The sequence below is a fragment of the Rhinoraja longicauda genome, chromosome 1, assembly GCF_053455715.1.
Source record: "Rhinoraja longicauda isolate Sanriku21f chromosome 1, sRhiLon1.1, whole genome shotgun sequence".
Lineage (NCBI taxonomy): Eukaryota > Metazoa > Chordata > Chondrichthyes > Rajiformes > Arhynchobatidae > Rhinoraja > Rhinoraja longicauda.
In genome coordinates this window covers 37,723,810-37,737,318 of record NC_135953.1, presented here as the reverse complement: position 1 = coordinate 37,737,318, position 13,509 = coordinate 37,723,810, and the positions used below count along the sequence as shown (strand labels likewise).

Here is a 13,509-nt window from a genome sequence, read left to right as displayed (position 1 = left end):
AACACAAACATCCATCACAGTGACTCCAAACACCCCCTCACTGTGATGGAGGCCAAAAACTTCCCCTCTCTCTTCCCCCATGCCCCTCCCACGTACAGACAAATCGACCCCGACCCTTTCCCTTCGCCGTATCTTAAACATGTTCAAGTTCTGATTTTCCCTTGTTCTGATAAAAGTATAGTGACTAACTTTCTCTCTTTCTTTCCAGATATTGCCTGATCAGCTAAATGTTTCTAGCAATCTGGTTTTATTTAATAAACCATGTTAGTTGTAACTGTCATCTGAAATATCAAAAGGCTGTGAGGGACTGAGCAAAGTACATGTCTGAAGGCATCCTTTAAATAGTAAAAAATAAAATAGTTTTTTAAAAAAAACGTATTTTCAAGTGGACAGACAGTTCCATTGCACTTTGCCAACACTTGAGGTGTACAATTTGGTTCTCAAATAACAGCAACACGATTTCAAACTTACTTCATTGATTATCAAGGTCAAGACAACTGCATGAATAACAAGATGAAATCATGTATAACGGCATATGTATTAGGACAGTTTAACGCTACTTTTGTCGGATCCCTATGTAAAACACAACTCATTGATCCCCTGTCTTTGAAGCAATAGGTTATGTTGTTTGAGTGGGATGTGAACAAAGTTAATGGAATAATTATTTAACAAGCCCTTTCTCTCAAAGGCTTTCCTTACAATAAGGCTCAACATTCGCAGGTAACAATTGCTCCTTGCAGTCACGCAACAATACATATTATGTAGCACACGTGTAGAAGCCTCAGCAGGGAATGGCAGCTGGCAAGCCGGTCAAGAAAAATCAAAACTGAGGTTATTACAGATTAAGGGTGGCACAGTGGCGCAGCGGTAGAGTTGCTGCCTTTCAGCGCCAGAAACCTGGGTTCAATCCTGACTACGGGTGCTGTCTATACAGTTTGTATGTTCTCCCCGTGATCGTGTGGGTTTTCTCCGGATGCTCCCATTTCCTCCCACACTCCAAAAATGTACAGGTTTGTTGGGTAATTGGCTTCAGTAAAATTGTAAATTGTCCCTAGTGTGTCGGATAGTGTTACTGGTCAGCACGGAATCAGTGGGCTGAAGGGCCTGTTTCCACTCTAAAATCTAATGATCCAAGGCTGGCAAACCGAATGGATAATACAATACAACTTTATTGGGAAATTAATTTGCCAACAGTCATAAAAAACACAAAATACACGAAACATGAAAATAAAGTGATGAGTGGTAAGGCTTTGGGAATGCGCAAAGATTGAGAAGGTGGGGCGGGGGCAATCTCAGTCTCCGTCTACCCCACTACAGAAGGGGGAGGAGTTGTAAGGTTTGAGAGCCACAGGGAAGAAGGATCTCCTGAGGCGTTCTGTCCTGCATCTTGACGGAACCAGTCTGTTGCTGAAGGTACTCCTCAGGTTGATCAGTGTGTCATGGAGAAGGTGAGCTGTATTGTCCAGGATGCTCCGCAGTTTGAGGAGCATCCTCCCCTCCAAGACCACCTCCCAAGAATCCAACTCCGCCCCCAGGACGGAGCCAGCCTTCCTGGCGAGTTTGTTGACCTTATTGACGTCCACAGCCTTCGCCCTGCTGCCCCAGCACACGGCAGCGAAGAAGATTTGTAGAACATCTGCAGCACCTCACTGAAGACGTTGAAGGAGCAGAGCCTTCTCAAAAAGTACAGGTGGCTCTGTCCCTTCTTGTACACAGCCTCAGCATTCCTGGACCAGTCCAGTTTACTGTCCAGGTACACTCCCAGGTATTTGTACTCCCTGGTAAACTGCACATCCACATCGTTGATGGAGACAATGTCCTAAAGTCCCCCAACTCCTTAGTCTTGTCAGTGTTGAGCTGCAGATGATTCAGCCCACACCACTCAACAAAGTCGTTGACTCCACCTCTGTATTCAGCTTCCCTCCCCTCACTGATGCAGCTCTCAATGGCAGAGTCATCTGAAAATCTCTGCAGGTGGCAGGAGGCGGAGTAATATCTGAAGTCCAAGGTGTAGATGGTAAACAGGATGGGAGAGAGGACCGTCCCCAGTGGGACCCCGCGTTGCTCACTACGACCCCCATCTTTGCTTGGGAAGCGAACAATGGTCAACAAAAATGTAAATGAATGGCAGAAAAGGCTAGAAGACTTTAATTGACTAATCCCGAGCACTGTGCTCAACTTACACAAAAACACTGCAGTGGTCACAATCAGTAGGTACGTAATCAACAAACCACAAAATACTAGAGCAACATTAGTTCCACGGCCTTTATTCATTACATTACCTCCAAATATCTGGTCCACGCAAAGTAAGGATATGTCATTTTCACCCATCAGTTTATTCCTATAGGATTGTTCCTAAAATTATAGGAAAGACACATTTACACAGATATAAAAGGAGGGTATCAGGCCAATGGCTAGGTCTCCTTCATAATCACAGCCATCAAGGTCTCAACAATCCTAGATAACCCCCCCTCACCGCCACCCCTCCCCCCAACCCCCTCCCCAAGTCTTGCAGTTACATGTTTACTTTGGCATTACCGTTTGGGAGCAAAGATAGTGACATTATAACCAATAGTAGATCTCTCAAGCCTGCTTTGCCATTCAAAAAAGAACACAAATGGTCTAAGCTTCAGCTACACTTTTCTACGTGTCCCATACAAGTCATGACACCCCCATCAGCCAAGGGTTTATTTGTTGCCAACTTGAAATAAGGAAGGACTTGGCCTCCACAACTCCCAAGTTCGAACAAAAATTCTTCATTCTGAATTAATTCCTCATTTGGATTTTAAATGGTTGACCCCCTATTCTGATATTTCAACCCCCCTAATCCTTGATTATCTCAAGAAATATCTTCCCTGCATCTATCCAGTCAAGATCACCTCTCATTTGTCTAATTTCCAATGAGAACAGATCCAGATACTCAAGCTTATCTTTTAGGACCGCATCTTCCATCCTAGAAATTACCCAAATGGGTCCTCCCCTGAGCTAATATACCTTTTCTTAAGCAAGAAGATCAACGCTGAATATGTGATTCTGGACATGATCACATCAACAACTTGTACAATTGTTGCAAAACTGTATATTCTATCAACCACTCTCTTGTAGTAGATGGTTCATTTAGAGATCAAAAGCAAAGCAAATGGACATAATGAATGGTGTAATGACACCATAAATATTTTATACCACTAAATGCCTCATTCTCAATCAACTTGCCATTTTGTTCCCAATTATTTACATAATTATGGGCTTCAGCTCCACCTTATTTTCCATATAATTTTCCAAAACAATTTATTGGAAACACCACTACCACACGCACCTGCATTTCCAATGGCAAATTTGATCATCAGTGCAGGTTTGACTGCACATACAATTATAATCCACAACCTGCAAATGCATCAGGAATCTTTACAGGACTATTATTCATTGAACAGTTGGAAACAGGTAACTCCAATCCTATTTATTTATCAAGAAAAAAAGTCTGCCATTTATTCAACCCCCCTATACCATGCTCCAATTAGTCATAAAATAAGAGTTTTCAACCTTCAATGTGATCTCAACACCAGTCACATATTCTCAACCCTACCCTTTTCTGCAGACACCACTGCCTCAGCAACTCCTTGGTTCACCCATCCCATTTCAACCCAACCCGTTCATCCGCAGGTGCCTTCTTCCGCAAACACAAGACATGCAACACATGTTACTGCATCTCCTCTCTCACCCATCCTGGAAATAGGGAGCTATTTGGACACATGCAACCCCACACTGATCCCTCACCTTTCATGTCACCCCCCTCCCACTAAAGTGATGTAATTTTATTACATTCCAGATAACCTTTCATAACTCTTCTAGGCAGCAGAGTCCACGTTTCATGGCTTTCACACGCTTGCAGGCTTTCCACAAAAGCAAACCAAACCAATTTAAACAACTTTCTCCGAACCAAAATATTTACACGTGATCTAGCACTTTCTCCTAAGCAATCGGTGTTATCAGCAGCATCATGTTTCCATTGCCAGGATTTGTTCCTACTCAAAGCTCCTCCTATATTCAAGTTACTGGTTCCAATGTCAAACCAGTTGCTTTATTTAAGCACACACCTGCTTCTGTCCTTCAAATCTGCTATGGCAAACCAGCATTCCAGCCAATGCCCCTTGCCAGTTGACAACTTCATTTTGGCCTCTGCCAAACATTTTAGCTTCCCAAAACAAACTGGATGAAGCCGTACAAAATGAGTAGGAAGGAACTGCAGACGGTGTTATACTGAAGATAAACACAAAATGTTTGAGTAACTCAGTGGGTCAGACAGCATTTATGGAGAAAAGGAGTAGGCAACGTTTCGTGTCAGAACCATTCATCAGACAGATTGAAGTCTGAAGAAGGGTTCCTACCTGAAATGTCACCTATTCCACTTCTGCAGAGATGCTGCCTGACCCACTGAGTTACTCAAGCATTTTGTGTCTTATTTAAGCCTCATAGAATAACACAGGCTTTGGCCTCCAGCCCTTCCATACACTGAAATTAGAAGCCATCTACAAAACTCAGATGCACCTCCAGCACACAAAGCACTACTTAAAATATTCTTTATGGGCCATGGTCATTGCGTTCAAGGTTGATTTCTCATCCTCAAGTAGGTTGTCGTCAGCCGCCTTCTTAAGTAGAAGTAGCTCGTCTGATTGAGGTACTCCCAGCGTTGCTGGCTAATAAAAGAGGAACTGGTGATACATTTCCAAACGTGTCACTTGAAAGGTAACCCAATGGTTGTATTCTGCCTGCTGCCTGATCTCCAGGATAGTCAAAATCTTGAGGTTAAGGAGACACTATTGGAAAAGCCTCACCAAAGCTTACCACATCATCCATCAGCTGTTCAGCACTTAAAAAGGAAATCTTGAAATTTGTACAGATGAGTTTTCCATAAAAGCCCCGTTGTAAGGAATCTTCCCGACTATATTTCACAACAGTGTTTGCTTCACAAATTACAAGTTCCCCTACATAAGACAAAGTGGAAAATATTAAAATTGTAGCAAATCATTTAGTTATATTGACATACAGAAAATGAAAACATCATCCCAGTTAAACCCTTTCACCAAGGAACAAACATTTATCTATATATTATATTTATATTACTAAAACTCTCATCTTGCTTGTTTGCTTGTTGCTTTGTTAGTTTGTACGTACCCAAAATACAGCCAAAACGGTACACGATAGCACAACAATTTTAGGCCCACCTTACTCATCATTCGCCTGCAGTCTCGATTGATCAAGTTTTCTTACATATTAAAAGCAATTAACTTAATAAACTTTAACAAATGCACTCCACCCCCCGCCGGGAGGACCGGCATACCCCGTGCCTGACCTTCCACCCATGGTGCAGCGCGGCGGCAGAGGGTCAAAGAAGATGGCCGCCACTGTCAAGCTGCCGCTGCAGGAGAGGTTTGCACCCAACGGGTCCACGGCTCGCTCTGGCCACCGTAATAGCAACCCGGGGCCAGGATGAGTGGTTCCTTCTCCCCTTTCCTCTCCCCCCTCGCCCGACCACGGGAGACTCCCCAGCCGGCAACGGGTCGTCAGTTGGGGGAGGATTGTTGGGCCCGCAGGAGAGATTTGGACCCAACGGGGGTTGCCGGGCCTGCAGGAGAGGTTTGGACCCAACGGATCCACGCCCGTCTAGTCCTTGATAATGTGTGATGCCTAGAACCAGCACAATAATACATTTTTTTAAACTCAGCGGATCAGGCAGCACTTGTAGAGGGAAATCAACAGATGACGTTTTGGGTCAGGATCAGATTGAAGGAGCCCCAGTTCAAAATGTTGACTCCATCTACACTTCACAAAGACTTGGAAAAGCAGCCAACATAATCAAAGACCTCTCCAGTCATTCCTTCTTCCACCTGTTCGTGTCCGACAGAAGGTACAGAAGCTTGAAAGCACACACCATCAAGTTGAGGAACAGCTTTGTCCCCTCTTATCAGGCTTCGGGACAGTCCTCCCATAAGCTAATCCAATTCACCGTCCAATTCACCTCTACACAGTGGACTTTGGGCATTGTCTATGGATCAAGATCCTGCTTCAATTCCTGATAACCATCCAGACCATCTGCAATATTGGCTGTTTTAGTGTCCCCTGCACACTTACTAATCATGCCTTGTATATTCTCATCCAAATTGTTAACATAAAAATGTTAACATAAACAGCAATGGGCCCAGCATCAAGCCCTGTGGCATGCCACTAATCTCAGACTTCCATTCCAAAAAACAACCTTCCACCACCACCGTATTTCTATAGTGCAGCCAATTCTGTATTCAGTTGGTAGCTCTCCCTCGATCCCATGCGAGCAAACCTTCCTGAGCAGCCTACCATGCAGTAAACTTGAAGCCCTTGCTGAAGTACATATAGACCATATCTTCAGCTCTGCCCTCAACCTTCTTGGTTACTTCCTCAAAAAACTCAAACAAGTTTGTGAAACACGACCTCCCACACACAAAGCCATACTGACATCCCTAATCAACCCATGTCTTTCCAAATACATATATTGTAGGGACATAGGGATTGGTCAGGTAATAGAACCCTCGGATTGGGTTACGGTCACGGGGTGAGGAAGCGCGGGGTATTTAAATGCTTGGCGCCAAACGTTAGATTAGAGATTAGATTAGGAGTGAAGTTAGTGTTTGTCCAGAAAGAAGTCTGTCGCGTTTGTTACGGGTTTTATACTAATAAAGGATTTAGATAATACCACTCGTCTGGACTCACTACATTGGTGACCTCGAACGTAGGAAGAAAGCAGCAGCATGTCGCAGGCGGGAGCGAGCGCGGGCGAAATCCATCTACCGCCGTTCTGGGCCCATCAGCCGCACCTGTGGTTTGTGCAGGCAGAATCACAGTTCCATCTCAAAAAGGTGGAGGAAGACCAGGAGAAGTACCACCACGTGGTGAGCTGTCTGCAGGCGGAGGTGGCTGCGCGGGTCAGCCGATACCTGACCAGTCCACCCCAAACGAACCAGTACGTGGGGCTCAAGAAGCTCCTGCTGCGGACCTTCGGCTGGGCCCAGAGCCAGCGGGCTCTGAAGCTCCTCCATTTGCCAGACCTGGGGCAGCGGCTGCCGTCGGAGCTGATGTCCGAGATGCTGGCTTTGGCGGGCGACCATCAGCCGTGCATGATATTCGAAGCGGCCTTCCGGGAGAAGCTACCTGGGGATGTCAGGTTGGTGTTGGCAGACGTCCCTTTTGAAGACCCGGTAGCGTTCGCCGAGAAGGCAGACACGCTCGTGAGGGAACGCAACGCCCGAGACGGCTCCATTAACCGGGTCTCGAGGCCCAGCGGCAGTCGGGGGTGCGGCCGGGAGAGCGACGCATCGGCCGCTATTGCGCAGCCGGCCCGCCAAGAGAGGGCGGCGGCGCCTGTTCATTGGCAGCGGGCTCGACCAACAGAGCCGGATAGGCGTGGCTGGTGCTCTTTCCATCGGCGGTGGGGCAGCGAGGCCCGAAGCTGTAGATCCCCGTGTTCGTTTCCGGGAAACGCCTGGGCCGATCGACTGTAGAGGCAGTCTCGGTTGGCCATAACCACCGCCTCTACGCTACGGATCAGAGTACCGGGATCGTTTTCCTAGTGGATACGGGAGCGGTCGTAAGTATTGTGCCCCCCTATGACTGTGAAGTTCGAGTGGGGGAAAAGGGCCCGCCCCTAATTGCAGTGAATGGTAGCACCATCCGTACATACGGTAAAAGGACCATGTCCCTGTCCTTCGAGTCCAGGACTTACCGTTGGGAATTCATCGTTGCGGATGTGGGCCAGGCCATATTGGGGGCAGATTTCCTATGGGCGTTTTCCTTGGTCGCAGACGTCCGAGGGAGGGGCCTACAACCCTCGGCTGATGTACGGCCTCGGGATACTGGGCCAGAGGCTTCTACAAGCGCCGCCCCACCCAGCCTAGTCATCCAGTCCATTACCACAGCTCCCGGTCAGTTCGATGCGGTCCTGGCCGACTTCCCGCAGCTCCTCGTCCAGCGTTTTGATTCACCTTCGGAGAAGCACGGGGTTGTCCATTTCATTCCAACCGAAGGGCCGCCGGTTTTTGCCCGGGCACGGCGCCTCCCACCCGACAAGCTGGCCAGGGCGCGAGAGGAGTTCCTAAACTTGGAGAGGTTGGGAATTATTCGGCCTTCGAGTAGTCCGTGGGCCTCCCCCTTGCACATGGTTTCCAAAGCATCTGGGGGGTGGAGACCATGTGGTGACTTCCGTCGACTCAACGCGGCAACACGGCCGGACCGCTACCCGATTCCACACATTCAGGACTTTTCAGCTAGCCTGGAGGGGGCGACAATATTTTCAAAAATTGATTTGGTGCGGGGATACCATCAGATCCCGGTCCACCCGCCGGATATTCCGAAAACAGCGACCATCTCCCCGTTCGGAGTTTGAGTGGTTGCGTATGCCTTTCGGCCTTAAAAATGCAGCTCAGGCATTCCAGCGTCTGATGGACCGGGTGGGTCGAGGGTTGCCGTTTGTCTTTATTTATCTAGACGATATTTTGATTGCCAGCCGTTCGGTCCAGGAGCACTTGGTCCACCTCCGCACGGTGTTCCAGAGGCTGCAAGACCATGGCCTGATTCTCCATCCGGACAAGTGCCAATTCGGCCTGTCCGCGGTGGATTTTTTGGGTCACCGGGTTACTCCGGCCGGTGCCACTCCCTTACCAGCTAAGGTGGACGCGGTCCGCTCTTTCCCCCGCCCGACTACCATCAAGGGCTTGCAGGAATTTGTGGGCATGGTCAATTTTTATCATCGGTTCGTGCCTGCAGCAGCTCGGGTTATGCGTCCCCTTTTTCAATGTCTCGCAGGTAACCCCGCGGAGTTGGTATGGTCCGTAGCTGCGGAGACGGCTTTTGTTGCGGTCAAACAGGCCCTCGCCAATGCCACCATGCTGGTGCACCCGCGCTCCTCCGCCCCCACAGCTCTGACGGTGGATGCCTCAGACGTGGCGGTGGGTGGGGTTTTGGAGCAGCAGGTTGACGGTGAATGGCAGCCTCTTGCGTTTTTCAGCAGGCAGCTCTCTCGAGCGGAGCTCAAGTACAGTGCGTTCGATAGGGAGCTCCTGGCCCTTTATTTAGCAGTCCGGCACTTCCGTTACTTTTTAGAAGGCCGTTCTTTCGTGGCCTACACGGATCACAAACCTTTGACATTCGCTTTTGCTAAGGTTTCTGATCCGTGGTCGGCTCGCCAGCAGCGGCACCTAACCCTCATTTCGGAGTTTACGACCGATGTCCGTCATATTGCGGGTAGGCTGAATGCCGTTGCTGATGCCCTGTCCCGGCCGGCCATTCCCTCCGTAGCCGTGGTTGGTAAACATGTGGATTTCCAGGAGCTAGCGGAGGCTCAGCGCCTGGAAGGAACTGCCGCGGTGTACGCCTCCACAACCTCGGGACTGCGTTTAGAGCAGGTGGCGTGTGGCCCCACAGGTACCAAGTTGTGGTGCGACGTTACTCTCCCACGCCCTCACCCGGTGGTGCCTGCCGCTCTGCGGCGTAAGGTTTTTGAGGCCATTCATGGCCTGGCACATCCGTCCATCAGGGCGACTTCAGCCATGGTGGCCGACCGGTTTGTCTGGCATGGCCTGCAAAAGCAGGTGGCAGCCTGGGCACGCGCCTGCATTCCGTGCCAGACCTCCAAAGTCCATCGTCATGTCCAGCCCCCGCACCAGACATTCGAGGTTCCCCCCGCCCGTTTTTTCAACATCCATGTGGATTTGGTGGGTCCATTGCCCTATTCTAGGGGTTACACTCATCTACTGACGGTGGTTGATCGGTTCACTCGTTGGCCGGAGGCGCTCCCGTTGTCGGACACCTCGGCGGCCTCCTGTGCACGGGCCCTGGCGTTGCATTGGGTGGCTCGTTTCGGGGTCCCGGCTATCATCACTACAGATCGGGGAGCCCAGTTCACCTCGTCTCTCTGGGCCGCGCTGGCGCAGCTTTATGGTGCTCGATTACAGCAGACCACCGCCTATCATCCCCAAGCCAACGGGATGGTTGAGCGTTTCCATCGGCAGCTGAAGGCGTCCCTCTGTGCTCGCCTGACTGGCTACGATTGGGCTGACCAGCTGCCTTGGGTCCTCCTCGGCATCCGTACGGCCCCGCGGGCTGAGCTGGGCACATCTTCGGCCGAGCTCGTCTACGGTTCGCCCCTGCGGGTGCCGGGCGATATTCTCCCTTCCATTCCCGCCTTGCCGCCATCCGTCACGTCAGTCTTGGGTTCCCTCCGGGAACGGGTGGGTTCTCTGGCTCCAGTCCCCACCTCTAGTCACGGAAGCACAGCAGTTCACGTTCCTTCGGAATTGCGGAGCTGTGATTTCGTGTTTCTTCGGAAAGATTGCCACCGTCCCCCTCTTCAGCCGGTTTACCAGGGCCCGTTCCAGGTGCTCAAAAGAGGGACTGTAACCTTCACCTTGCAGGTAGGAAATCGTCAGGAGCTGGTTTCAGTGTCCCGTCTCAAGCCGGCCCATTTAGACCAGGACCTCCCCTTGTCGGTGGCTCAGCCGCCGCGCCGGGGCCGGCCTGTGGCTGCTCGACTGGTCCCGTCAGCGGCGCCCAGTTTACCACCTCTTGGGCCTCCGCCGCCTATGGTTGGTCCCGGGCTGCCGTTGTTCATCAAGTGCCCCACGTCACCTGCACCCTCCGCTCCAGTGGACCCCCCATCGCCTCCAGCGGCGGCGTCCCCCCCGCCTCCTGTCACGCTGAGGGTATCGGTTTCCCCCATCCGTACACGTTCTGGGCGGGAGGTTCGGCCGCCCGTGAGGTATGGTTTCGAGGGTTCTGGGGGGGGTCATGTAGGGACATAGGGATTGGTCAGGTAATAGAACCCTCGGATTGGGTTACGGTCACGGGGTGAGGAAGCGCGGGGTATTTAAATGCTTGGCGCCAAACGTTAGATTAGAGATTAGATTAGGAGTGAAGTTAGTGTTTGTCCAGAAAGAAGTCTGTCGCGTTTGTTACGGGTTTTATACTAATAAAGGATTTAGATAATACCACTCGTCTGGACTCACTACAATATATCTTATCCCACAGAATCCTCTTCTCCAACTTTCCTACCGCAGATGTTAAGCTTACTAGTCTATAGTTTAGGTTATTCTTTGCAAACCATCTTACCTAGATACACAACATTAGCCATCCTCCAGTCTTCCAGCACCCCACTCATGCCCAATGATTATTCATATCTCTTAGCCACTCCTACAATTTGCCATTCCCAAATAAATCATCTACTTTCCAATGGAGATTAACAGATAACAGTCAACTGTGTCACTCTCTCTAAACCTCCCCCTTAAGACACAAAAGTAATTACTGCAGAAGAATATTATTTTTTTACCTGGTAATAAGTGTGGCTTCAGGTCATCATTACCTTCCTTTTTTTTAATTTCCTGAAAAAATATAAATTTTACATTGCTTTATAAGCAAGTAAAACAATATAAATCTGGATTAACTTTAGAACAGTTATCATTTATTTTACATATTGTGGCAAATGTACTGATCAAGAATATGTGCTCCACAAACTTACTATTCTTCACCCGTATGAATCAAAATTATCAAAGTTACGAAAGCAACACATATCAGCCAAAAACCTACAATCCCGATGAAAGATCAGACTAGGTTTCTCATTCTGTACGATTATTAACCAAATATTTCTAGCATTGTTGCATTTTTATTTTGGATTTAAAGCATGTGCCATTTTCTGCCTCTGTCACCAACCTCATTCTTCCAACTCTTGATAAAAAGCCAGGCAATTATGGTATTTCCTTTTATCACCCAAGTTCCCTTTAAAAACAATTATTCTGTCTTCAATTCAAACAGTAAAATCCAGACCGCAAACAGTACATAGAAAAAGAAGCTAAACTTTCCTTTAATCCGATTCCTACATATAGTTCCCCAAACATTATGATTACTCTGCTCACAGAAAAGGATCACTATTAACCATTTTACTTGTCTCAATTTTATGCATCGTACATCTCCCTTCTCCGACATCTCCCTCCCGTTTCTGGACCTCACCATCTCCATCACAGGAGACAGACTAGTGACTGACATCTACTATAAACCCACTGACTCGCACAGCTATCTGGACTACACTTCTTCCCACCCGGTTTCCTGCAAAAAGTCTATCCCCTACTCCCAATTCCTCCGTCTACGCCGCATCTGTGCCCGGGATGAGGTGTTTCACACTAGGGCATCAGAGATGTCCTCATTCTTCAGGAAAAGGGGCTTCCCCTCTTCCATCATAGATGAGGCTCTCACTAGGGTCTCTTCCACATCCCGCAGCTCCGCACTTGCTCCCCCTCCCCCCACTCGTAACAAGGGCAGAATCCCCCTCATTCTCACCTTCCACCCCACCAGCCAGCGGATCCAACAAATCATCCGCCAACATTTCCGTCACCTATAATGGGACCCCACCACTGGCCATATCTTCCCATCCCCTCCCCTTTCTGCGTTCCGCAGAGACCGTTCCCTCTGTAACTCCCTGGTCCACTCGTCCCTTCCTACCCAAACCACCCCATCCCCGGGCACTTTCCCCTGCAACCGCACGAGATGCAACACCTATCCCTTTACCTCCCCCCTCAACTCCATCCAAGGACCCAAACAGTCTTTCCAGGTGAGACAGAGGTTCACCTGCACCTCCTCCAACATCATCTATTGCATCCGCTGCTCCAGATGTCAACTTATTTACATCGGCGAAACCAAACACAGGCTCGGCGATCGCTTCGTTCAACACCTGCGCTCAGTCCGCATTAACCAATCGGATCTCCCGATGGCTGAGCACTTCAACTCCCCCTCCCATTCTGACCTTTCTGTCATGGGCCTCCTCCAGTGCCACAGTGAGTCCCACCAGAAATTGGAGGAACAGCACCTCATATTTCGCCTGGGCAGCTTGCAGCCCAGTGGTATGAAAATGGACTTCTCCAACTTTAGATAGTTCCTCTGTCCCTCTCTTCCCCTCCCCAGATCTCCCACTGTCTTCCTGTCTCCACCTATATCCTTCCTTTGTCCCGCCCCCCTGACATCAGTCTGAAGAAGGGTCTCGACCCGATACGTCACCCATTCCTTCTCTCCTGAGATGCTGCTTGACCAGCTGAGTTACTCCAGCATTTTGTGAATAAATACCTTCGATTTGTACCAGCATCTGCAGTTATTTTCTTGTATTATATCAACAGTACTGTCATCATTACTGCAGTATCAAATTCTGTTTGCTGAAATTAAGTTTGCTTGCAGAAAAAATGGTGTTCTATTGAATGGTATTGCAGGTTAAAACTTTTGCAAAACACCACTAAAATTATGGAAATTTCTCTCCTCTCGGTGAAATTAGTTAGAGAAATGAAAAACGTGAATAAAAATGTTCAGTACTTTGAATGAAAGAGTATTCTATTGCCTTAGCGCAAGATGTCATGTGTTATTCTGGTTGTTTAACAATGACTGCTGTGGCATTTAAAGAAGTGTACAGTCTGACAACTGCTTTGTCACTGCAATCTCACTCATTCA

At 48.8% G+C, this 13,509-nt stretch overlaps 1 protein-coding gene across 5 annotated transcripts in view; it reads right to left on the bottom strand.

Moving 5' to 3' along the window:
• mtmr12 (myotubularin related protein 12) overlaps positions 1-13,509 on the bottom strand; it is a 72,954-nt gene that overhangs the window by 39,790 nt on the left and 19,655 nt on the right. For all 5 annotated transcript variants that reach the window (XR_013546170.1, XM_078394917.1, XM_078394983.1 and 2 more), the window contains exons 2-4: positions 11,351-11,402; positions 4,843-4,982; positions 2,283-2,355 (exon numbers count right to left, since the gene is read on the bottom strand). Coding sequence is in view for 4 of the 5 variants with exons in the window: in XM_078394917.1 (XP_078251043.1) it covers positions 2,283-2,355; positions 4,843-4,982; positions 11,351-11,402 (265 nt within the window). In the remaining variant the exon portion in view is untranslated. The remainder of the gene's footprint in view (positions 1-2,282; positions 2,356-4,842; positions 4,983-11,350; positions 11,403-13,509) is intronic.